We start from the raw sequence: 27,790 nt of genomic DNA on the forward strand, positions 1-27,790 counted from the left end.
TGGTCATCAGGGCCGTACGAGAACATTGTCCCTTGCTTGGGAAAGTTTTTTTTGGACTGGCATGGAAAGAGACATAAATGACCATGTGCGATGTGAGAGATGTGTTGTTGGTAAAACACTTGTACCCGAAGCCCGGGCGCCTCTGGAAAGCATTCAGACATCCGAACCTATGGAACTGGTGTGCATTGACTTTTGGACAGCTGAACTTGGTGACAAGAAGGCAGTTGATGTATTGGTTGTCACTGACCATTTCTCAAAAATGGTACATACTTTCCCCTGTCGGAGTCAGTCTGCAAAACATGTTGCTTGCTGGTTATGGAATGATTTCTTCTGTGTATATGGCTTCCCCAAGAGAATCCATTCAGATCAGGGTGCCAACTTTGAGAGCAGACTGATTAAGGACCTTTTGGAGGTTGCGGGGGTGCAAAAGTCACACACCACACCTTACCACCCCATGGGTAATGGCGTGACAGAACGCTATAACAGGACGCTGGGGAATATGTTGAGAACCCTTCCCCCAACAATGAAAGCCAGGTGGCCCCGGGTGTTGCAGACGCTGACCTTTTGCTACAACTGCACAGTGCATGAGACAACCGGCTTTGCCCCTTTTTACCTCATGTTTGGCCGGGTGCCACGTCTCCCTATTGACATTGTGTTCCAGCATGGGCTTCAGGATGAAAGAGTGGTCAGCCATAATGAGTTTGTCTCTCAGTTGAGACAGGACTTGTGTGAAGCTGCAAGGATTTCTCAAAATCACAGCCTTAATGAGCAAGCCCGTCATGCTCGGCTTTACAACCGCAAAGTCAAGGGTTCTCCGCTGGGTGTGGGTGATGGAGTTTTGTTGGCCAACCGTGGTGAGAGGGGCAAAAGAAAGCTTGCTGACAAGTGGGTTTCTACGCCCTATGATGTTGTGTCAGTGAGGGCTGGGATTAACGTGTACAGGATAAGAGATGCCCAATCTGGAAAAGAGAGAGTTGTGCATCGGAACCTGCTTCTCCGGTTGACTTTCTTTTCATGGACGAGGTTGAAACTCCTGCCTCGTTTGTCAACTCAGATAATGAGGAGGAGGAATGTGGAAGTGGTCAAGTCTCTTTGCATGTGGACAATGAAGATGGCTACGATCGCACTGTGGACTGGCTCATGAACTCACCTGACCCAGTCCCTGCCAGTGATGCTGACTCACCTGACCCAGTCCCTGCCAGTGATGCTCACTCACCTGACTCAGTCCCTGCCATTGATGCTCACTCATCTGACTCAGACCCTGACAGTGTGAATCTACCAACCGACCCTGACAGTGTGACTCTACCACCTGACCCAGACCCTGTGAGTGCTGCTGACTTGACTGACCCAGACTCAGTTGGTGTTTCTCGTTTAACTTACACAGAAGTTGTTGATGAAACCAATGCTATTTGCACGCAACCTCATAGTGTTCATGCGAGCTGTGGTGGTTCAGTCACTACTAGATGTGGGAGGCATGTCAAACCTCCTAAAAAGTTGACATATGAGATGGCAGCACAGAAGGTTGAAGATACCTCATCTGTTACTAGTTCAGTTGTTGCATTCTTCCATAAGATATTTGAGGTTTAAGCAGTCAGGATATTCTACCAGTTTTTTATGGGATATATCCGAGTAGTATTTGTATGCGTTTGTAGATTTGTGGGTATGCTATGTGTGTTGCCTTAGATGAGATGCTTTGAAGGTGTAAATGGCATCTTCTGCTGGTCTGAGAAAAGTATTGGGCCTGGTACCTCCCTATCCTTTTTCACTCCTTATGGGAGGATTTTGTATCGACTGTAATTTGTTTCTTTGATTTTGTTTCACCTCGAACAGCCATCACAAATATATTTTTTTCTTCTTTTTCTTACCCTCTTGTCTTGATGATGTTCAGTATTTGCCTGGAGTTTAACAGAATTTAAGGGGGGTGTATGTAACAGTGTAAATAATGAATGTTTGTTTTATTAAATCCTGTTAAACTGGGACTACAGCCATAGTTTTGTAATTTTATTTTTATTTTGAAAAGCCGCAGCCGGAAGCTAGTGTTGCGCTGAATGTGGTGCATTTTGGGAATCCGTCAGTGTTAGAGGATTCTTAGCTTTGGGTGAGTTTTTGCTCTGTTCACTCAGTTGTAAATATAATAATAATTGTGATCTACGTGTACTATTCTGTGTATAATCTATCTGCATTTATTGGTTATATTTTATGTTTAGCTAAATGTCTTTAGATTCCGTAGTGTATCACTTTTTCAAAGAATTGTATATAAACTGAGAGTGAGCCGTTTTTCAGCTAACTAGTTAGCCGCTAACGTCGTGGAGTACATGTGGCATTTACGTCACTGATGTGAAACTTTCCTTTGTAGAGCAACATCTCACTATACTGTGGCTAAACTGTGGATCTGTGTGTTAATTCCATGGTTTGCAGGTATGTTTATTTTGAGTTGTTAAATGTTTTTATTGAATACTGTTCATCTAAGTAATTTGATTAATCTTTATTGTCACAATTACAAACTAAATTGATTTATGTTTGTACTAAATGTTATTGGGTTTCTTTATGTTTGTATTTAGAATCCTTTTTCTCTAAACAAATGATACCACTATACGATCACTGTGACAGTGTTAGAGGATTCTTAGCTTTGGAGCAACATCTCACTGTACTATGGCTAACAGTGATGCAAATTAGTCGCTTTTCGGCGCCTCCCGCTTTTTTAATGCTGATTTGGGTGACTTGTGTAATTCGCGGAGAACCGAAGAGTTTTCGTTTTGGGGGTGGGGGGGGGGGGCCGTCCGCCCGTCCTTCAGTCCGACTAACGGAAAAGAAGAAGAAATCTAGACCGCAAAATAATTAAACAAGCGAGTGCCTGTTTTTCCTGGCCAAGGGCAGATTCTTTGAACACAACACGAGCGTAACGTGTCTTCACGTGGTATATGTCTCGTCGGAAAGGAGTGTAGACTAGAGTGCTGACGGAGAGCACCGGAACGCCGCTCCAGCACTTCAAATATTGCAGTACCCATAAGGAGCCGTACACACCGCAGTGTTTGCGTGGCTGTCTTTAGTTGTAAGCACAGTGGCGATCGGTTGTTATTAGCATCTGGTTAGCTAGCTATGCTAACGAATTTAAAGAGCTTTTCTACAACCAGGTGGAAGAGAGCTCTCTCCTGAGAGGCTCAAATAACCTCAGCTCAGTGAGGTTAAGGCACACCTTGATATGATCATTATAGTTATTAATGAGACATTATAGTCTAAATGAAAAACAGGTATAAAATACAATATGACAGTAACAAAAAAGTTGTTAAAAATAACAAGAATAGAGTTTAAAAGGGGAGTGATTTGTAAAATATCCAAAAAGAAGAATCGGCTTACAGTTCTGTTTCATATGGGTGTTGAGATGTATCCATAGATCTCTTCAGGTTGCTCTCAAAGTGCACCAGATTGATGCTTTTAACTTCAATATTTAAAAAAAAATCTTCCTGGGGGAGCATGCCCCCGGACCCCAATAGAGAAGGTAAAGTCCCCCCCACTTAAATCATGTTCACATGGATAGGATACTTAATACATTTGCACACATCTTGTGTCCATATCTTTCTGCCACAACCATGCACGTGCGTGCGTGCATGCGCGAGTCATGGTAAAATATCTGGATTAAGAGGTAGCTTTTTCTTTGCACAGCGTGAAAGGCCAAATTAATGGGCTGTGATTTTAGTTTTTTTAAGCAGTTCAATAATTTGTACGGCCCTCGGAGGATGTTGTAAAAATTGAAAGGAAAAAGGTTCCCCACCCCTGCTGTAAATAATAATAAAACCCCTTGATTTATAACTTAACATCTCTGTCTCCTATTGATCTGAGTATATTATAAAGAATAGCCAGTTAATTGAAGCATTATAGCGCAGGCCTTTGTCAGATGGTATATTACGCTGTTTTTTTTCTGCTTCCAATAGTTCTCTCTTTTTTCACCATACGTGTGTTTGCATCCCTGGGCTAAACTGTGGATCTGTGTGTCTATTCCATGGTTTGCAGAATAAAAGCTGATTGATATCTCAAACTGACTCTGGTGAAGTAAAAGAAAGCAACAGCAAAGCAGGACCCAAGTGTGACATGTGCATAAAGAAGTAAGTCTGTTCTAAACAGTACTGTTTCACATGGGTGTTGTTGAGAGATGTATCCATAGATTTAGTCCCTAACTTTGCTCTCAAAGTGCACCAGATAGATCCATTCAACTTTTAAAGACCCCCATAGAGCTCAGTTTATAACTCGAACCCTGCTCAGGAAGAAGACATTTGCGCAAAGAATGGAGAGAAGGCTGTGACCGAGGTCGAGAGCTGAAAAAGCACACACTTATCCTTAATTGTTATCTTTTTTCTTTTCTTTTTTACTTTGCCACCACAGAAATGGCAATAGCAAACATCAGCAGACTGAAGATGAGCTATTAGCCCTTAGGCTCATCTGTACATATACATACATACAGTGGCGGTTCTACGGGGTGGCACGGGGTGGCAGCTGCCACCGCAGAAAAATGACTTGCCACCCCAGCTGCCACCCCAGTTGGCAGCTTTGTTTTGAAAGAAAGCTTGTTGCTCATCGGACATTTATGAGAGAAAATCTCGAATGTCCGAGTGCAAATGAATGCAGCACAAGACGTGAGCCTTATAACCCCTCTCCCGCCCCTGGCGCGAGCCTGGAAATATGATTGGCGGCTATTTCATTTGAACGGGGGAACAGCGCAAAACGATAAGCATTTTGGATCCAAGTAGACGGAAGGAATGAGGTGTTTGCGGTCTACAATGACAGAGAAGAGCCTGTCAAGTTTGGCTGTAAGGTAAGACAAGGCAAGGCAAGTTTATTTATATAGCACTTTTCTGTATGCGACAATTCAAAGTGCTTTACAAAACAAATTAAAAGACTTTTTAGGATAAATACAGTAAAAACACATATAATGGCATTTTATAACAGGCATTACAAAGCAAAGATAATAAATAATAGAAATAAACACCACAGGTATACAATACGTTTAAAAGGCATAGGCCTACTGTAGTTTGAATATGAGCATCTCAATTAAAAGCAGCCAAAGAGATATGTTTTTAGTCTCGATTTAAAACTAGTAAGCGTTTCTGCGGACGTGCATGATTTGGGTAGTTTGTTCCAGAGTGTCGGGGCATAATAGCTAAATGGTGTCTCTCCATTTTTTGTTTTCACTCTCGGAACCGATAGCAGACCCGTCCCAGAAGATCTGAGGCACCTTGATGGCTCGTAATTATGTAGGAGTTCAACAATATACTTTGGTCCTAAACCATGTAATGATTTAAAAACTAGCAATAGTAGCTACTTTAAAAGAAATTCTTTGGTCAACTGGAAGCAAATTTAAAGACTTCAGAACCGGACTGATGTGATCCACTCTTTTAGTGTTAGTGAGGACACGTGCAGCAGCGTTCTGAATCAGCTGCAGCTTTCTGATGGATTTTTTTGTCAGCCCTGTGAATACACTATTGCAGTAGTCGAGTAAAGATAAAAGCATGGACAAGCTTTTCTAAGTCCTGTTGTGACATTAGTTTTTTAATCCTCGATATGTTCTTCAGGCTGTACTCAGCATTGAAACAAAATGCACCATAGCTTTAAATCTTAATAAGTTTGGTAGGTGTTTTGCTGAACACGATGGTAATCGCCTCATTTAGCTGTAATAGGCATGCCAACTTGATGCTCTGCTCATGGATGACTCGATGAGTATAATAAACTGTTAAGATGATGACCTTACGTGTGTGAATATATATATTTTTTGTGGGGCTCTGCTCCCAAAAAACTGTTTTAAATCCAGAGAAAGTCAAATAAGACAGTGTGTAAAACTACACTACCCAGCCAAACAAAAGTAACCACTTTGATTTAACTAGGCCAGTAGGTAAGGGCTTTCCACTGGATAATAACTGCAGCGATGTATATGTTTTAGCTGAATACAAGTTTTTTAACCCTAACTGATGCAGTTAGTCACTTCCTTAATGTTTGTTCTTTCTGATGTAAAGTCAAGGTTGTAACTGTTTGCAATGAAGTTGTGGGGCGCTGAACTGTTCCTTTGAATCTTTTGATGTATGATAGTAATTACTTGTCTTTCAAATTTGAAGGAGGGTGAGCAAGCATCTTGAGGAACATTCATCATTAACTCCTCCAAAAAATATGGTTTATTTAATAATAACATATGATTATCATAATATGTGAATCATAACATCGATTGACAGCCGATAGGAAGTATATGATTTTTAATAATATCATATTCATACAGACACACATCGATGAGGCAGTTAATTAACGTACTTATTGCAGCAGTCTGCATAGATTTGGTAACCATGCTGGTCTAAGAGTGAGACAAACTCATTCAGTTATTGTTCAGTTAAAATTCATTAAATTAAGCTTGCCACCTTATATATTTATATTTACGGCTTTACTGATGTGCCACAATAGTGTCACCAAATGTTATTTAGTTAAAATATTAATATTGTGGCTTTCCAAGTTAACATTAATTGATATGACTGCGACTAAATCAGCATATACTTCTGCCAGGGGATGCCACCCCTGAAATTCTCCTGCCACCCCATGCATATTTTTTTAGATCCGCCCCTGCATACATATATACAGACATAAAACCATACATACAGACATACATATATATACAGGGGTATTGTAAAAGGAAGATGAGAGACACGAGACCCAACAATGCAGACGAGCTGAAGGCCGCTATCAAAGCAACCTGAGCTTCCATAACACCTAAGCAGTGCCACAGGCTGATCGCCTCCATGCCACGCCGCATTGATGCAGTAATTCATGCAAAAGGAGGCCCAACCAAGTACTGAGTGAAAACACATGAACATACTTTTCAGAAGGCCGACATTTCTGCATTAAAAATTCTTTTTTTTTTTTATTGGTTTTATGTAATATTCAAAAAAAATTGAGATACTGATTTTTGGGTTTTCATCAAGATTAAAACAGATAAAGCCTTTCAATATTTCACTTTGTGTGTAATGAATCCATATAATATATGAGTTTCACTTTTAGAATTGAACTAATGAAATAAATTAACTTTTCCACGATATTCTAATTTATTGGGATGCACCTGTATTGCAGTTATTAACGGCTTGCACATATTGCACACATTGCACACGTTTGTATCAAAATACAAGGGGTGTTATACATATGAGCATCATACAAACATACAAAAAAGGTTGACACATGACATAAAATAATCAAGTGAAACAAACTCATTTAAATACAGTTTCATATATTACAGAGATTCACATATTTGCTAATTACACAATTAGTTTTGATTAGCAACATTGTTTTAATTCTTCGGTTTGGAGTCAGCCCATCCGTTACCATGAATATGAAAGTTCTCCAAAAATAAGATCTAACTGTCCAACAACAAATTACTTCTATCACCTTTGGAGGATGTAGATGTCTCTCTCCGGGATTGTAACGGGTGCAGCGGGAGGCTCGGAGACTTTGTTGTCATCTGTCTCCGCAGCGCGCACAAGAAGCGCACGTGAAGTGGACGCGTGGCATCAGCGCGAGGGCAGCGGTGATGCGCGAGCCGCCTATATAAGAGCTCCATCATGCCGCTGATCGGTCCTTCATGCACTTGCTGACTGACACCGCCTCTGGAAACACCGTCACTACTCCGCCTTCACACACAGACACGCTTCCGAACAGCTTCACGCAGGACTTCTCTCACTCGTGCTCCAATGTGTGCAGCTCCAATGTGTGCAACTCTAAAACTTTGTCGAAGAAGAGTCCCAGGGCGTGTGTGATGCTCCACACCAGCGAGTTTAACGCAGGCTACTGCGACTCCACATGAAGTTGTGAGGAAAAAGAACACAAACAGGACTCCCCCCCCCCCCCCCCCCCCCCCTCTCTCTCTCTGTTAAAGGGTCACCAAGCAAGTAGCCTCCACCTTGGGCATGGACAATGGATACTCTGATTCTGTCAGTGAACGCGGTGTCCTACACAGTGGCGGCTGAGCTCTCCACGGTGGATGACCCCTTTAACGCGCCCGTCCGGGGCATCGCGCCCTGGAACTTCACCGTCCTGGCCGTGCTCATGTTCGTGGTCACCTCGCTCTCTCTGAGCGAGAACTTCATAGTCATGTTTGTAACGTTCAAGTACAAACAGCTGAGAAAGCCCCTCAACTATATCATAGTCAACCTCGCCATCGCGGACTTTCTGGTGTCGCTCATCGGTGGAGTAATAAGTTTCCTGACAAACGCCAAGGGTTATTTCTTCCTTGGGAAGTGGGCTTGTGTCTTGGAAGGGTTTGCGGTTACATATTTTGGTAAGTTTTTTTTTTTTTTTTAATGGTAGATCTGCCTTGTAAAACTCTCGTAACTGTTTGAATCAGTGATTAGCTGTTTTTAAATGTATTCAAATATGTGTAAAACAGCTCCATGGCACATCCATCTGTGGTGGCTTCAACAACTGCTCACAAATTAGGGCATCTGACATGGAGGTAAAGTGAAAGTGACAAATCATTACCATTACAGCTGTTGCCAAATAAAATAAAAAAAGTTGACTGAGTGAGGATCAGTCCAGAATGTCAGTAACTTTGCTCAGATTCATGAAATGAGTACGCCTTGACTTAATAATATTCTACTTAGTGGAGCAGAACAAACATAAATATGGATTTATTTATTTTACAATATATTCTTACTAGTAGCCTATACTGCTTCTTTAAATCTCCACCTCCATAATGCCGCTTTGCAAGTGTTATCTGCATTAAGGGGGATTATGACAGCACAAGGGGAAGGATTGTGGACATTAATGTGAGGTTCTAAGGACAGAGGGTGTCGTATTGTCATACTGATATTCTGTACAAACTGTGAAGTCCACTGAGACAAATGTAACATTTGTGATATTGGGTTATATAAATAAACATTGATTGATTGATTGATTGATAATGTGTACACATCTTATTATAAGCAGTTGTGATATTGTATGAGCTCATGGTGTAGATTTTTTAAAACCTTCATGATATTTTTTAAGCATGCATACAACAGACTTTTAGTTAAAAAGGCGCATTGTGAGTCTGTAAGGCTAGATTCAAAGCCATGCTCAGAACCTTAACATACACAGTGCATGACTTGTCATAAAGGTTACGAGCACGTGACCATTAATGTTAGACAGTGGATTTGTGTTTCTCCACTGAAGCTCAGTTCGAAAGGTTACAGGTTCTCAAAGTGGGATCTTGCGTCTGGTAAGTGGTACATTAAATCAAGAGAAAAGAGAATACTTGGTTCCTTTGACAAAGGCGCCCTTATTTAATATGGTTTGTGAAATCCTATTTTAGGACGACGTCTGATAGAATAGGAAGACACGGATGTGTTTATTACCGACTGTCAAACTGCCACATTTGTAATCATCAGAAAAATCTGAATGTAAGATGAATATTCAGATATTATGATTGTGGTCCTTTGAATATGAAAATATACAATGTAATGAGTGACAATATCACAAATTGATTTTTGCCGGGTCTTTATTACATTGGGTTTTGTTATTTGAATTAATATCGTCGGGGAAAGACTTTGCACATTGCCACTAACAAACTCGTCAAGACAATAATAATAATATGTCATTGTCTTGACCATTTGAATGTGTACCTGTCCAAAGCCTTACCATCAATAGGTAATTGTATAACTAAAAATGTATATATTTAGCAGTTTCAAAAAAGATATAACATTCAGTAATAGCTTTAGCTGCAAACGTAGTTGTACTGAAAGACAATATTTGGATTTTTTGTGCAAAATAGAGTTATTGGGTATATGCAGTTGAACAATAAAGCTGAATAAATGAAGAAAATACTGCACATTCTTTATAGATGGATATTCAACTTAGTATGTGATTTTTACAATCAATGTATACAACATAATTGTGTATCGGGATATCTCGATATATGATCTAATCACAATATGATCTCATTCTTGGATCCTGGTGTGTTGGGTGTAACGATGCACTTAATTACAGATTAAAAAAAGCTTGATTAAGTGATTAAAAAATGAATAATACAGGGAAAGGAGCGCTCTGCCTATCAACATTAAACCATATTCTGTCTGTAGGATGAGATGCTGACACTAAAAGAACCATCTGACGTGATAAATGATCATTGAGGAAGTTAATCAATAGTCCACTGAAGTGAAGCGTTACATCTTCAAGGGGCTTCGGGTGGAAAGCCACTTCAATTTCATTCTTGACAGCAGTTTCAGTGATTGACAGCTGGGTTGCATTGTTATCACCTATGCGTAGAAGTGTGTGTAGGGGGATACATGTATATGTGAAGGAATTAGCAGGATAAATGCCCTTATTAATATTCAAGATGAAAGTATTTGTTATGTATGTTTTGTTTGTTGTATCCATGCACACCCTGTGAATAGAACTTGACACAATGGATGTTTTTCAGGGAAAGTACTCTCTTGAGGTTCTTTTGACCACAAAGCTACAAAAACAACATTCAAGTTGTGGTGTTAATGGTATTAGTGAACCCCTGCAGAGTCTATTTAATTTCTTAATGGAGGATTTGGACTCACATTTTTATTCTTCCCGGGATTTGAACCGATGGCACTGATTCCCAAACCCAACAGGGTTGAGATGCTGCCCACACTTGTTAAAGCATCTTTGACAGAATTGGACAACCTGGTCTCTCTACTTGGTCCTCTCCATTCCAGACACTAGGAATACCGGAGGATGGAGAGATATATAATTAACGGGTCTGTGAGAATGACTTATTGCTGTAATTAGGGTCTTCTTTTTTTTAGCCCATTAGGAGGCAGCATAATAGCCCCACTAAGGATCCTTAAACTATTAGCAGTACCACCACTCTGCATAGTACAGTGGAGAAGTGAGATAACATATAAGAAATTAGGAAATTATTATTATTTATAGATAATTTAAAAAATCCATGTGATAAAAGTGCTTTATAAAAGCAGCTTAAATAAAACACACTTAAATGTTCAGATTTATAAGAAAACAGATACAAAACTATTTGGTGTGGAAAAAACTAAAAAGGCCACAGAAAATAAAAACATGTTTTAAATAAAACAAAAGACAGACAGGCTTGGGCAGTATAACAGATTACATCCCAACCCAGAAGGCAGATCATAGGAAATTGAAACTCAAGTATCGTGAAAACTGATACACACGCTCTAATATTGTGATGCTTATAACTGTAGCAAACAGATCAGATGGTTTGTGATTGTGGCTGCTGAGCACTGACCTCTCCTGTTTCTTCAGGGATCGTGGCCCTGTGGTCCCTCTCCGTTCTGTCCTTCGAACGGTTCTTCGTGATCTGCCGGCCTCTGGGTAACATCCGTCTGCAAGGGAAGCACGCCATGCTGGGGCTGCTGTTTGTCTGGACCTTCTCCTTCCTCTGCACCTTCCCTCCCGTGCTGGGCTGGAACAGATACACTATCAGCAAGATCGGAACCACGTGTGAGCCTGACTGGTGAGCAATTAGCATTTTATCATCTCTGTAAACAGCTGCTGTATTACTGTAGTAAAGTGTCAATTCTCCTAAATCTCCCCTAACCCACATCATAGACGTTTTACGTGTTGTTGTATGACTTTTCAAACATTATTTTACAGAACACATCAGCAAACTTGCCAACCTTGAGACCTGAGAAATCGGGAGCATTCAAAATCACCGCGGTGGGGGTGGGGGGGGGGGGGGGGGGTGGGGTGGCGGGGGGGGGGGGGGGGGGGGTGGGCGTGGGGGTGGGCGCTGTATTAGATTAACATTAACATGCTTATTGTAGTTGTAGGTGCACTGTCTTGCGGCCTGTAGCATAAGGTGACCAGATGTTCAATGGAGGCTAATTCGAACATTTGAACGACGATAGCTAATATATGACACTTCAAAGGTCTTTTATTTTGAAACTGTACATCAGATTGTCCAGATTCTCTCTGAGTGATTAGATTGGGTGTCCTGCTATCACCCTGAAGTGAAATAAGTATTTGATACCGGATAGTTTTTTATTTATTCTTGTATAAAAACAGAAGGACGATAGCCCATATATGAGATTTCAAAAGTATTTTATATTATGGAATTCTACATCAGATTGTCCTGATTTTCTATGATTGACTAGATGGGGTCTAGTGAAGTGAAATAAGTATGTCATTTACTTCGAATGACTCTTTCATTATGGAGGGTTTCCATTAAATAATAATCAAAATAAAGATGGACAATAGATCTAATTTGAGATTTTAAACAGCATACATTTTAAATAGTCACCCAGTGGAAATGTCAGATATGTCTTCATAACTGTATAAGCCTACTTACATTTTACATTCACTCTGTATTAGATTAACATTAACATGCTTATTGTAGTTGTAGGTGCACTGTCTTGCGGCCTGTAGCATAAGGTGACCAGATGTTCAATGGAGGCTAATTCGAACATTTGAACGACGATAGCTAATATATGACACTTCAAAGGTCTTTTATTTTGAAACTGTACATCAGATTGTCCAGATTCTCTCTGAGTGATTAGATTGGGTGTCCTGCTATCACCCTGAAGTGAAATAAGTATTTGATACCGGATAGTTTTTTATTTATTCTTGTATAAAAACAGAAGGACGATAGCCCATATATGAGATTTCAAAAGTATTTTATATTATGGAATTCTACATCAGATTGTCCTGATTTTCTATGATTGACTAGATGGGGTCTAGTGAAGTGAAATAAGTATGTCATTTACTTCGAATGACTCTTTCATTATGGAGGGTTTCCATTAAATAATAATCAAAATAAAGATGGACAATAGATCTAATTTGAGATTTTAAACAGCATACATTTTAAATAGTCACCCAGTGGAAATGTCAGATATGTCTTCATAACTGTATAAGCCTACTTACATTTTACATTCACTCAGTTATAATGTGGTAGTTATACGTAGTTTGTTTTAAATTATTATTGATCACATTATATAGTACATATTTCTTAATTTAAGCTCCAGTAGCCTATATATGAATATGTTTGGTGTGTTTTTTAGGTATATTTGTTATTGACCGAATAAGCGCTTTTATTTTGAAGGCAGTTTTTCCAGGCCTCTACCGTAATGCATAGGATATTCACGCACCGCAATACAACGTGTGGGCTGGCTTGACTGTGTTTTCCGAAGTGGGGGCTGGCTTGACCACAGTCTGTTTACCAGTGGCGGCCGGTAGGGGCGCCGCCCCACCTCTTCCCACATTACAAATTAAAATAAAAAAAATATATATATATTTTTTAAATATTTTCAATTAAAAAAAAAAAATGTAATTAAAATTTTTAATGAACAAGGTAAATATTATATAATTGGTATCAGTAAAATGTATAATCTACAATAAAATCTCGTTTATAATGGTGTTACGATGTCTAAAGTTACTGATAAGTCACATGTTTCCTGCCTGGCCTTGACCGTGTATCATTACCCTCTCTCGTCTGGGCGCTAAGAGAGGAGCCCTCAACCAGTGCAGCAGCAGCCACTAGCAGCTGACTGTTGCTATCTGTAAGCTATGGCTCCGAAACATAATTTCAGCCAATCAGCGTCGTCAAATCTGATGATCACCGGGCGCCAATGTCAGCGCCCGGTGCAGGGTTATGGCTAGAAAGGATCCGTCTTGTGTAAAACTCTCATGAGAGTTTGCGAGTCACGTGGCTGAATGTTTACGTTTGACAGGCAGCCTTTCAGTTACGATCGTTAACATCAGTGGGCCACAGCAAATGATGGTGAGAAGCTAAACTATCTATTAATTATGTCAATTACAGGGAGTGTGATTGTAACTGTGTGTGTGACTAGCTGGATGCAAAGAGGTAAATGCTGTCTTTTGTTTCCCATGCTTGCTCTTCAAACAGCCGGGGACAGACACTATGGGCCTGTGCTAAACACACACACACACACACACACACACACACACACACACACACACACACACACACGCACACGCACACGCACATGCACACGCACACGCACACACACACACATTATTGTAGTTGAGTTTTGACAGCATCCATCAAACTAGATGTTTTGCCTTAAGGGTATGTTTTCTAATATTTCTGTGTTTCTGAACCACGTCTGTGTCTGCATATAATGTTCGTATTTAGTCTCCTCAGGGTTCCCGCGGGGTCTTGAAAAGTCTTACATTTGATAATCTGAATGTAAGGCCTTAAAAAGGTCTTAAATATGACCAAAAAAAGATGAAAGGTCTTAAATATGATTTAGAAGGTCTTAAAAATGATCAGATTTGAAAGGTACTTCTGTGTTGCGATAGCGTCTAAATGTGTTTTGGGGGAAATGTCCGGGCTGCAAAGTAACCAGTATGGTAATAGCCTTTCAGTTCCCCCCAACAATTTGTATTGAATTAAATCAACATGGAACCAGTAATCACTAACTTTGTTTCCCCCGGCCCCTTATTGGAGAACACCCAGCTAGTAACCTAGCAACCAAGCTTCAGCTTGCGGCAGTCAGAAACTCATGTATCTTCGAATCTACTTACAAATTAATATGGGGAACTGTCAGTTCAACCGTATTTGGTTGGAAAACATCTAATTTAGTGCTTGGTTGAAACCAGTGGAGGGGAACGTGTTTGAAGCCCGCCGCACATAGCCGCGGGAAGTCATTTTGCTCAGGGGGTGCTGCCAAAAGTGGGGAGGGGGGCCGCTTAAAAAAAAGAAGAAAAAGCACTGGTGTAGTGGGCTGGTCTTAGCTACGTTAGCTTAGCTTTGAGCTAGCTTGCTTCCACCTCATCTTGCAGTGGTTGCACTCATAGATCCAGGCTGAAGTCGAATAGTCCATTTAGCTTAGGAACCTTCCTAACGAACTGAAATGACCCGGAAGTGCCTCAGTGGCAGCCATGATAAGTGCCGTTCTCTAGATGATAGGAAAGGAGGTTTCAAACTTCCTTTATAGCCTCCTTTAGCTTAGGAACCACTGGACCTCCCTTGAAGAAAGGAGAGGAGAAAATGCTGCCCCACAATGCCTTGCAGCCGCGGCATTTGCCGTCACACAACAGTCGGCCGTTCACGGAAACAACTGATTATGACTGAGAAATTATATCATGAAAGTTACGGTGCTTATTAAGCATTTTAAAACGTATGTGGTAAGTTGCCAAAGTGCTTTGTTTTGAACGTTCATCAGTACTATAATCAAAAAGAGAAATATGAGCATTAGTTTTTACTGAAATGATCAAATAAAGTCAACATTTCACTGTCTTTACTGAGCTGTGTGGGGTTTGTTCAACTTTTAAAAGATGTTTGAATGGTGATATACACAGTGATATATGTTAAGGACTAACGTTTATAATAAATACATTTGTATTTATTTTAAGATCTTTTCATAGTTCATATAATCTTTGGGATCATTTATATTAATGTGGACCGGAGGGAGAGGTTGACGAGCATAAGTTTCACTTTCCTTTTTTATTTCAATTCCAACTTTGGTCATGAAGAATATGTTTCTCTGTTGTCCACGTTCATAAAGCATAAAACAACAGCATCAGAGCACGGTGCAGAGTCTAGATGAGTTTACAATAGTCCCTCCTTCTTATTATACATCATGTAGTCCGTTGTATAGAAAACTGTAGTTTTCATAGTTTCACCACAGCAGCAGACGCACATTCAGGACGTCAGCTGGCGCATCATAAACACGCCGGATAGTGAAAGTGCAGTCGGATTCTCTAAAGTACTGCAGTCTCTTCTCCTAAGTCCTTTTGAATTCTCCTATCCACTATCCCTTAACCCCGTGACGTTTCACTCAGAGGTCAGGGAATAGACGATAGGGTTAGAATTTAGGAGCTGATTTTTGGATTATCCGACCGCAACCCCATACTCAGTTTCCCACCGCTGTCTCTCTGCAGCTACTGAGCGACTCCATATTTTAGAGGTGGACCATCCAATGAGCACATTAGCCAATTACAGATAGATTTATCCCAGCTTGAACGGTAGATGTTTTGGGGTTGATCAGCTCATATCTAAGTGGATTTGAGCCTGTAACATTACAATAAGAACGTAAAAGAGGCTGAAACTACCATAAAACAGGGGGTAACTACAGTGTTGGATGACCATTCTCTGTGGGTTCCCCAATACAAGTGACACCTTTACGATACACAACATTTGACCAATTCTTAGTAGAAAAATATGAACAAACAAACTCCTAATCCGCTCCACAAGCTTCATCTTGAGACTCTTTTAACCAAACCAGATTTTAACCTTTTGCTAAGGTTCCACGTAATCTTACCCCATACATAACCCTTTATTAATTATCTTTCTGACCACACACCTGACACACAAGGAGAGACAGATTGTCTTTCCACCTGCCCTGTGGCTCATATCTATCATACTGCGACAGATGTATTATCTGAAACTGTGTGAAAGAGTCTTATGGGAAAAGTCAAGACACAGGTTGGATTTGAGCTCAGGGTGCTATCTGAATAATTTTATTTAGGTGCATTGATCAAAGATGTGAATATAGAGGGCTCAGAGTCTCCTCAAGTTCAGTGAGGAACCCATTTCTCAGATGAAGCAATTAACAGATCACATAAGGAAACCCCCATCACATAGATGACCTGCTCCACCCTGACTGCATGCTGCATGTGTCAGAAAACATCTTGTAAACAGCAGGAGCGAGACACCTAACAGGTGTTCGAGGTACTAATTGCGGCCACATGCACAGCCTGATGTATTCCAAAAGCCTCGTTTATGCTCATCTTTTTATCTCAGGATACAATTATTGATGCATTAAAGTGTTCTCAAAGCTGGTAAAGGTGCAGCTAGTTTGAATGACTTTGTATACTGCAGGGTAGCTTGTGAATTTACTCCAGGTGGAACTAAAGTCCGATTTAAGACCTGATTATATTTCACATCATTCATCCACATCTGTAAAGTAACTAAAGGTATTAAGTACATGAAGTGGAGTAGAAGTACACCATTTACCTCTGAATTGAAGTGGGGTAGAAGTACAAAGTAGCAAAACATTTAAATGCTCAAGTAAAGTACAACTCTCTCAAATTGTACCTAAGTAGGATTGATTACATTCTCTTTACTTTACACCACTGCCCCTAATTATTGGCAAGTTTCCTGAATATTCAGGATTATTTTGTGCAGTTATACCTGACAAATTGTCTTTTAACCACAACATGGCCCTGGCCACGTGCCTGAATTATTTTGTTTGTTATTTGGACAGATAATAAATTCATGAGGTCTGAGGTGTGAATCCATCCATCACAAACATGTGCAGGCCACACTTCCCTGGTTCTACGATGACTAAGATGGAGGCACACAAAACACACACACACACACACACACACACACACACACACACACACACACACACACACACACACACACACACACACACACACACACACACACACACACACACTGACACACACACACAAACACACACACACACACACACACACACACACACACACACACGCGCGCACACACACACACACACACACACACACACACACACACACACACACACACACACACACACACACACACACACACACACACACACACACACACATTTTCAGGTAGTTCCTTACACTTTCATCTAGAGCTTGTTTCCGTAGGTAATCTCATGTCAATTACATAATTAGACTAAATTGCTGGGCACCCTAATTGTGTCCCAGATATTTGTTTCATCTTTGAAATGTCCCTTTCAATTGAAGATCAAATTAGGTGCAAAACTGTAATCTTTTTTTCCAGACAGATAAAAGCCTCTGAATGTCAAACTATTTTCACAGACAGCTCATAACTGGGAAATTATGGGATTTGGTTCTTAAAAGAGACACAAAGTGTTGTCAAACAAACAGTTTGGTTGTTTTCTGTCTGTCTGCACCCTTCTATTGATCCATCCATATCTATTTTTATTTATAGGTCACTAAGTGAGGCTATAGCTGCAACCAACAATTATTCCATCAACGATTTTCTAGATTATTTAATTGGCTATTGACTAATCTATAAATTGAATAATCGTTACTCTATTCACTACATGTAACTATTTGTTGACTGATATCTGAAGCACAATCTGAATGTTAACATCTTTATTCTCCATCTCTGCAAAGGTATTCCACCAACATGATAGATCACAGCTACATCATCACTTTCTTCGCCACCTGCTTCATTCTTCCTCTTGGAGTTATATTCTTCTGCTATGGAAAGCTCCTGCGGAAGCTCAAGAAGGTCTGTATGAGTTCTAACACGACACAAATGGAAATCATTAGTTTATAAATGCTGCTCAGACTTTCATTCATATTGAGGTCTTTTGTAAAATGCATTCAAATTGTCAAATTATAAACCAATTGACACATTGGTTGCTTAATTATGCTAATATTACCAAATAAGTGCCATAGGGTATATTCAGGTAAATTGCTTTAGTTTGAAAATGTGATTGCCTGAAGAATTGAAGTCAGCAGCAGAGACCAGAGGGGAGCGTGGAAGAAATCAGCCTCCAGTAGTGTGCTTAAGAGTGGACTATAATCATAAAGTCTACATTGAAATTACAGTAGACTGCTTTTAAAGGGGCCCTATTATGCAAATGTTCAGGTTCACATTTGTGTTTTGTGCCTCTAGTGTGAAATGTCTCCATGCTTTAATGTTCAAAAAGCTCTTTATTTGTCTCATATGCCTGTGCTGCAGCACCTCTTTTCACCATGGATTAATTAAGATAACTGGATACATCGTTGGAGGGGAGGCTCTTTTCATTGAGAGTTGATCAGTGGTCCAAGATGTAGCTACTGTATTTTACAACTTTAAGGCCCAATGGATTTAAATAAGGGCTATAAAGATGTTTGTACTGGTAGATAATTAAGCTGAAAAAAATATGAGACGCTAATTTACACTTTCCCAATGTAAGTCGATGGGGAGATGTATTATTCTTTGTAGAGCGTTACTCCCTACACTGGAAAAGAGATTCTTCTGCATTCTCCTCTAATTGGTCAACTGGCCGGCTCTGTTGTGATTGAGAGACTCCCTCTGGATTTCTGCTTTGCAGACCATTGACATGATCAAAAATGTATATTACACACTACAGGGAACACCCCCAAAAGCTAAACAGGGCCCCTTTAACCCTAGAAATATAAGTTAATGTTGGCCAGTCCTCCTCTCTTCACAGCATGTTTACCCCCATGTTCAATGTGAATACACTGGCTTTGAAATAAAGCTGCAGATGATATTTGTTACTCTATAAAGAGACACATTTGAAATGTTTGTTTTCAACTCCAACCCTTACACTAGAATGACTTACATTTTCATTGTTCATGCATAAAGGGGCAACACTTAAGAGCTTTTAAGTTTGACATCACAACTATTTCATAAAAGGTTGCACTAAAAATGAGCAAATTCCCATTTCATTGGCAGCTGCACATTTGTTGTTACTTTCTGTAAATGCACTCACAGTACATTAAGAAGCTGTAAAGGTTAATAAAGCCTGTCTTCAGTAACAATCAAGCTGCGCAGAAAAACATTTTAAAGCCAAATTCATAGTTCCCTGTGGAGCTTTTATTTTAGTTTTGGAAAATGAACACTATTTATACAGACCTCCGACAGGCGATTACTGTTGGTATGGTCCTGTTGAAATCGTAATAAAATAGCTGAAGCATTCCTTCTTTTTGCAGCGCAGAACCCAGGGGTTCTGTATATTGCGTCATCAGGAGCCTACAATGTGATGATATCAATTTGATACATTGCGAAATTCCATGAAAGCACATAGTTGCGCCAGAGATTACTCCCACAACAAAATACTGGACTCCATATCATTAAATATGAATAAATGGTGACAGTGACATATAGCCTCTCGTGGTTCTGTTCCCCCAGGTGTCTCATGGTCGTCTGGCCACTGCCAGGAAGCCTGAGAGGCAGGTGACCCGCATGGTGGTGATGATGATCGTGGCCTTCATGGTGGGCTGGACGCCGTACGCAGCCTTCTCCATCCTGGTCACAGCGTGTCCAACCATCCATATTGACCCCAGGATGGCTGCCATCCCTGCCTTCTTTTCCAAGACAGCTGCTGTCTACAATCCAGTCATCTATGTCTTTATGAACAAACAGGTAACTGAGAGTTGAAATGTCAGAAACAAATACTACTTAACTCTGACATTTCGATCATGTTTGCTTGGTTTATTTGAGTATTTTTCGCAGTGTCCATAAGCAATGTAAAGGGAAAATCCATTCCTCTTTCCCTAGTGGAGTGTGTAGTAGATGAAAGCTGCTGCAGAATACTGAGACGTCTTTTTCTGTTGTTTTTTCTGTTGTCTCTCAATAATGCATGGTGTATGAATAAATGAAACATGAAATCCAGAGAGTACAATTGTCAATGCGTGGCTCTGTTAAAAAATACATTAGCCACCTATGGTATGCTTGTGAGGCTTGCAGTTCTTCATGGCATTTACATGGTGCTGTCTAGCTCCTTCCTAGTGTAAGCGAGACACATTGGGTTTTATGAAGCATGGAAAATAGAACCACCTTCTCACAAGATTGACCTGGGTATATCTTATAAGGCTTTTAATTGGAAAATACTTCTTAAATGTCAAGGTAATCTATTTTAGACTCTAAATGCATTCTTACGAAGAAAATAAACATTTTTATTGGGAACAAAACAATATATCCTTATATATGTTAAATGTCCTTACTGCCATAAAACATGTTTGCTGCAAACCCCATTATTAAAACAAAATATATTTTCTGTTGGCAAAAATATATGTCTGTTACATGCCTAGAAAGGCACCAGGATGTGTGTTTTACAATACTTCAGGACTCAGAATGCATGCAAGGGCCCTGTCTCAGGAGTCTATGGCTTTTATGTGAATGCTGTATTTATCAGGATAAACAGAGTGGGACAGTTGTATCCTCCTCTTCACCTTAAATGGACCGAACTGTCTCCTGCAGCAAAACACTGATGCCCCGAAGGGCTGACTGCTCGTGGAAAGCTGGACTCACCAACTTTACTTCTTTTAGTATCTCCGGTAAACATGAGCATGCAGTGTCCAATTAACTCTTGTCACATTGGTTTTCTTTACCCTACACTGCATTTTGGCCTCTCCTTTTTTTTTATATCATCATGTGAAGCTACATTTTAACTTCATGTGAAGCTGAAGTTCTTTAGTACGACCTTTTCATGTAAAAATGTAACCTGCCATGTTCTCACAGGGCTCCATTGTCTTTGCAAGGGTTTATTCTACATGAAAGGTCTTTGTGTTTTTAATAGCTTATTTTAGTCCAGCTAGCGCAACATTAAAACTGTCCATTCCATCACCATTTATGCCTAGCATCCAATTTAAAGTGTTCTACTTTCAGATAGGGATATGGAAGTCCTACTATATGTGCCTGGCACAATGTCTAGAACAGACATTCCTTTCAGGGAGATGAATGCATTCCACATGTCCATCAGATTGCCCTACTTTTGGTCTGCACTCACTGTTGACAAACATCGTATATAGTGTCTCCAATAAGACATTGACTGGATGTTAATAAGGACGCCTATGCAGCTTCAGCCAAACTGTTGTTCTTCTACACTTATTGTGCCTATTGAAGCCAGCCAACTTCCAGTGCTTGATTGCATCATCGCTCTCCGTTCCGAGTTACATACCAGTGTGAGGCCATCTAGAGTCTCAAGGGATTCCCATAATGCATGTCGGGTGCTGCTTAAGCAGCATTTTATACTTAGGGAGGCAGCCTCTTGGAATCTCTAGGAGGTCAAAAGGTCACATAATGACACATAACGCACATTACATAACACTAAGGTTGGATAGATAGGAAACAGTGCTGTGATGTGGAAGGGGAAATTTGAATGGTCAAATGTGAGAAAGCGTACTTTATTATCTTCTCGCTGCCGTAGGTTGAGTTTGTGAAACTCCTAGCATTACATAGCCATGATCATCATTGGAATTTTCACGCTCACATATTTTTCAGATTATATAGGTAATCAAGCAAGTAAGCTAGCATGTAACAAATGTCTGACATATTGCTGGAATGCAGGTCAACCACAAGAAAAAAGAGCACTGTTATTATGTAGCTTTGCAATAATTAAAGCTGCTTGGAAGTGAAAGAACTGAAATCGGAAATATTTACAGTCCCATTAATATCCCAAACCTGCAATGCAGAAATGCACCATGACCGTGGCGGTGGAACACCTATGGGATAATGTCCTTACAACATCAATGCCTGTGTACTTTGATATGTTTCACAAAATCAAAAGTTATCACAGAAGCACTCTGTACTCTTTGCGTAGTTAATCGTACAATATTTAGTTTTCTGCCTCAATCAAAAAAAATTAAATGTTACTAAAAATGGTTGCTGATCGCTATGCTCAAAGTCCAAATTATTTAAATTCTGAAATCGATTGGCGCTGACCTTCCTTCGCACAACCATTTAGATAACAGCATAAGCCGCCACAAGCTAGTAAAGGAGGTAACCATAGAAACAAAACTAACTAGATCTGCGCCCGCCTCACAGTGAGCAGAGAGCAAATCGCGTATCATGTGAAGGCAGAATTGATACCAAATATTTTTCATCACTTTCACCCAGTAGCAGGTTGCAGCATCAACAGTATGTGCATGATCCCACAGGAATGTAGTGCCCGACAGTAACCCAAGGTTTAATTCAATGTTTCCACAGACTGTGCCACTCTGCTGTACATTTCATATGCTGTGCTAACGACGGCTGGCCTATTTTTCGTAGTAAAAGCTTTTTCCCCAGCATTCTCTTTTAATCTTTTCATGCTTTAGTCAAAGATAAAAAAAAATGAAGATCAACTTAAGGTTGCATCGGGAAAGGATTTGGACAAAATTGCAGAGTATCATTCTGAGTATCATCTGAGCTCACACTTGCCCATGCCCAGAACAAAAGTACATTCCCGACAATGGGGGCTACCAAGCTATCATCACCCAAAAAAACGCGGAAAAAACAGCCACAGGCATATAGATTACTGTTCAAGCAGCGTATTACGGCCCGTACCTATGTTTTTGTTAGACAGAAACCTCTAGTGGCGGTAGTTGTTATGTCTGAATCAATGGAGAAAGTAGAAAAGTTTGTACGTAAATAGGTCACACTCTACGTGACTACAGTAAGTGCTAAAGTAAGTATCAAACGTACTATTTTAAAGCCCAAACCCTGATCCTATTCTAACCTATCGAAGTAAAAACAATTCTAAACTTAGAATACAATGGTCACATGTTTAAAACTGCCATCCTGCTACCCTTTTCCCATTTTAGCTCAAACTGTTATATGCCAATTTGGGAGTCATCGCTAACCACCTATTCTGCTGTTTAGGTATGATGATGTGGTCAGCATAGCAGTGATTAAGTAAATAATGCAGGCATAATAGGTATGATTGAAACTGGTGTCGCCATTCCTGTGACAATCTAGAATCAGCTTTAAACTGTTGCAGAGTAAATTATTGTGTGTTTCCTGTTATTCCTGTTGCCTTTGGGGTGACATATAATGACCATATTCCCTCAATGGTAGTGTATTAAAAGCTATATCTTTCAATGTTGGTGGGATTTATACAATAATAATAATAATACATTTTATTTTAGGCGCCTTTCATGACACCCAAGGACACCGTACAATTTGTTAAAAAATAAAAAGCTAATAGGCAACAGAACATGATAAAAACACAAACAGGAAATCATGGACGAGACAATGAAGTGGACACAAATGAAACATATAATGGGGAGCACTACAGTGAGTAGGCAGATTTTAACAGGTGGGTTCTTAATTGGGATTTGAATATGGTGATTGTGTCTGACTGTCGGATGTGCGAGGGGAGGGAGTTCCAGAGTCTGGGAGCAGTGCAGCTAAAAGCCTGAGCACCCATGGTGACGAGGCGTGGGGTGGGGACGGCTAGCACACCAGCAGAAGTGCTTGGTGTAAGCGGTTTAACAGCTCCCAGAGTGAACAAAGCCATACACATTGTTGCTTTTTTCATGAGATCAGAGGTTTTACTGCCACTCTTTGAAAGCATTACTGATTTGAGGGGAGCAGTTAGGAGGCTTGCGTGTTAAATTAGACAGGTCATTAAGGGTCAGGAATCACGAGTTCTCCCTGGGGCATGAGGGTGTGAGGTCCACTCTGAAAAACGCTCAATGAGTGTTTTAAATGTAAAGCTAAGTGGAAACCAATGATTCTGGGGCTATTAGTGAGGACTGGTTGAAAAGGGCTATGTGAAGAACAGCTTTTGAAAGGCCTTGCCACTTCCATCTCTTATTTTTTCTGTTTTTTAATAATTGATCCCTAGAGTAAGTGTTGGTAGTTGTATTTTCAAGAGAGAGCTAGCTTTCCTCCTACCTCAATGCTGGCTAGCTTTTCCCCCTGCCTCCAAATTATGCTAAACTATAATCTGAATGTTTTGTCATTAGAGTTTTTCCCGAAATCTTGCATTATTCTTTTACAGACATGTTTCATGTACGTAAACATAACCCCTAAAACAATGTAAGTGCAAATTATTACCTTAGCTGATTGCTCCTAATTCTCTTGTTTTCTGTCCAGTTCAGGAAGTGCCTCATGCAGCTCTTCTGTGGCAAAGGGACTATCCCAGACAGCCACCTGAACCCGACCTCAGAGCGACCTGGGATTACTGCAGAAAGTCAAACAGGAGAAATGTCGGCCATTGCAACTCGCATCCCCGTGGGGGGCAACGGATCTGATGATTCTCCCACCGACTGTGGCTCATTAGTCCAGCTGCCGATCGCAGAGAACAAAGTGTGTCCAATGTAGAGAAACCCTCATACCTATATGTGTTCTCCTACCCCAAAATCCATACTAATAATAATAACTTCTGTGATCTAGATTCAGTGTGATTTAAAAACGGGGACAAAGACAGAACTGTTTTCAGATGTTAGGGAGATGGAGGATGCAGTATTAACAATTGTCAACTCTTAAAGGGTTTCCACGGTTGATGATTCTTGCACTTTAAAAAAAAGAAGTTTGCTTACAATTCGGAACGGATACCAAACACTAGCATGTTTTTCGATTATTCAGTTTTTGATTTTTAAATGAGGTGGCCAGAAGGAACTCTACAGGCAGAAATGCTCAGAGATTTACCTGCCATCTATCTTGTAAATATTTGCTTGCCAGATGCTCCGTCCACTTATTGAAAACTATCTTAGATGTTCTATTGACCTCTTTGCACACCTGCTAGTTTGCCACATTAGAGGGTACTTGATTCAACTGTTATATCCCAATGATAAAAATAATCTGCTGAACACGCAAACCTTGACATCTTTAAGTAGAGGGCTGGCCAGCTCTTAGAAACCACAGTGCATCCAGCCTTTCATCTCGTCCTTGCATTCTCCTTTGAAGCCCTGTGATGGGGCCTGCAGAGAAAGTGTTGTTTTTATATACTCATCTTGGCATCTTCACTCATCTCTGCACGACAAGAGGACGGAGCAGCACTCTTCTAAATGTGGATACTTTTACTTCAGTTTAGAGCTTGGTTCAAAGCTTCACATCTCCTGTTGCCTCTATTGTAGATATAAGAGAACAATACATTTATGAAGGGGATCAACATACACACACACACACACACACACACACACACACACACACACACACACACACACACACACACACACACACACACACACACACACACACACACACACACACACACACCCCCACACACACACACACACACACACACACACACACACACACACACACACACACACACACACACACACACACACACACACACACACACACTTCACACACACACACACACTTCCAGGTAGTTCCTTACACTCTCATCTAGAGCTTGTTTCCTTAGGTAATCTCATCTAAATTATATAATTAGACTAAATTGCTGGGCGCCGCGACCCTGATTGTGTCCCAGATATTTGTTTCATCTGTGAAATTTCCCTTTAATTGAAGATCAAATTTGGTACAAAACCGTAATCTTTTTTTCCGGCCAGATAAAAGCCTCTGAATGTCAAGAGGACATTTCACAGACAGTTCATAGCTGGGAAATTATGGGATTTGGTTCTTAAAAGAGACACACAAGTGTCATCAAACAAAACAGTTTGGTTGTTTGCTGTCTGTCTGCACCCTTCTATTGATCCATCCATATCTATTTTTATTTATAGGTCACTAAGTGAGGCTATAGCTGCAACCAACAATTATTCCATCAACAATTTTCTAGATTATTTATATATGTATATACATCACACAGGTGTACATACACAAAAATTGCAGTTCACTGCCTGTATTATGCTCTCTATTGGCACTGCGATGATACAATGTACCAATAAATATCCTAGCACAAGAGTGGCTTAGCTGAGCAGCCATGAACAACGGCAATGAGTCTTGCCATCATAATCGCAAGTTTAACAGCAATATATTAGCTAAATACTATCGCAAAGATAAACACTTCACCGTTGTAGTGTGTTAACATGTCTTCTACTTTGTGGTGCATGTTTGTTGACTATTATATTTGTCAAGACACTGGTATTTTCTCTATGCTGTCTGTTTGAAATGTACTCAGTGTGTTTCAATCATGTTTTGCCAGTTTGTTTTATGTAAGATTTTGATTTCTTTAAGAACCAATGTATCTGTACCAAATGACTTGACATGATGCCTTGATACAGTTAGCATACTGACATGAGACCATCATGAGGACGACTGGCTACTCAGCGGCAATGAAACTTGTTAAATATGAAAAAAAAATATTATTGGAACTTTATGGAACTTGACCTGCATTGATCAGTTTTATTTGATTGGCAAAATTTCTCTGTGAAATGAAAAAGTGGCTGAAAAATGAAAGTTATCACCCTATACAGTTGTACACTTTTAGCTCCTGATAAACTGATGATTTTTGTTTCACAACTGTACACTTTTTGTACTGTATGGTTCAGTCTCACAGATCTTTTCAACCACATGTATGCAGCTTCTAGCTGTATTCAGCTAACACATCTTAAATAAACAAATGAATGCCACTATTCTAGCAGCAAAAGGTGCACAGATAAAGCTGGCTACCATTAGCATTAGTAGACAACTCAGTTTTGTAATCTGTAAGTGTAAGATTACACTGTAAACCAGTGTAATCGGTGGTCGCTGTACATCAGCTAGTCTATTGTGGCTTATCTTTGCCCACTAGGAGAATAATTGATGAATGCAGCTTTAAGAAGTTTTATATATATATATATATATATATATATAAAACTTCTTATATAACTTCTTATATATATATATATATATATATATATATATATATACAGTATATAAATGGCAATCCAAATTCCTTGCAAACAAGGAGGGAAGTAATGTAGGCTACATTTTGTGTTGCCAGTAGATATTCCCAATGTTCTCACAGATGTTCTCTATTTATGATGATTATAGCAATGACTCAAATGACATTTTACAGGTCTGTCACAATTTACTATTGCTGTTGCGAAGTAAATGAAAAAAAAAATTGTGTCTCATTGTGCTTTATTGCTAAATCCTAGCTCAACTCCTATCTTAACCTACATCGTTTTTTATGGTTGATTTGTTTTTGCATAAACCAAATACACAACTAATTCAATTATAAAATGCTTAATTGTCAACAAAAATAAATACATCACAAACTGAATGAGTTATTATTATAAAGCACAAGTATATATATACATATATAAACCATTAATATTATACAGAAACACAGTAGAACAGGGCGTGACATCACAGACAGAATGTAGCGAGAATGAATGCCATTACTAGAGCAGGAAAACCAAATAACACTGTAGCAGAAGCATTAATATTTACTTAATAAAATATCCAAAACATCAAAAATCAAAATTAAAGTCATTATAGTATACT

The 27,790-nt window shown here is 39.8% G+C and overlaps 1 protein-coding gene across 2 annotated transcripts; it reads left to right on the forward strand.

The window, feature by feature from the left end:
* The first annotated feature begins 2,408 nt into the window (after window positions 1-2,408).
* valopa (vertebrate ancient long opsin a) lies at window positions 2,409-27,550 on the forward strand. Of its 2 annotated transcripts, none has more exons than XM_079688969.1 (5): window positions 2,409-2,418; window positions 11,251-11,461; window positions 18,067-18,184; window positions 19,817-20,050; window positions 24,488-27,550. In XM_079688969.1, exons 2-5 carry the CDS (start codon window positions 11,349-11,351, stop codon window positions 24,713-24,715), a joined length of 693 nt encoding a protein of 230 aa, XP_079545095.1. In that variant the 5' UTR covers window positions 2,409-2,418; window positions 11,251-11,348; the 3' UTR covers window positions 24,716-27,550. The 2 variants fall into 2 exon arrangements, with proteins under 2 accessions (XP_079545095.1, XP_079545094.1); XM_079688968.1 differs by lacking the exon at window positions 2,409-2,418 and adding an exon at window positions 7,595-8,302.
* The last annotated feature ends 240 nt before the right edge of the window (window positions 27,551-27,790 follow it).

This window comes from Notothenia rossii, assembly GCF_949606895.1.
Source record: "Notothenia rossii genome assembly, chromosome: 6".
Lineage (NCBI taxonomy): Eukaryota > Metazoa > Chordata > Actinopteri > Perciformes > Nototheniidae > Notothenia > Notothenia rossii.

Coding starts and splice junctions, on each gene's coding strand:
- valopa (XM_079688968.1), top strand. CDS start 7,939: ATGGATACTCTGATTCTGTCAGTGAACGCGGTGTCCTACACAGTGGCG. Junction 11,462..18,066: donor ACCACGTGTGAGCCTGACTG/GTGAGCAATTAG, acceptor ATCTCTGCAAAG/GTATTCCACCAACATGATAG. Junction 18,185..19,816: donor TCCTGCGGAAGCTCAAGAAG/GTCTGTATGAGT, acceptor CTGTTCCCCCAG/GTGTCTCATGGTCGTCTGGC.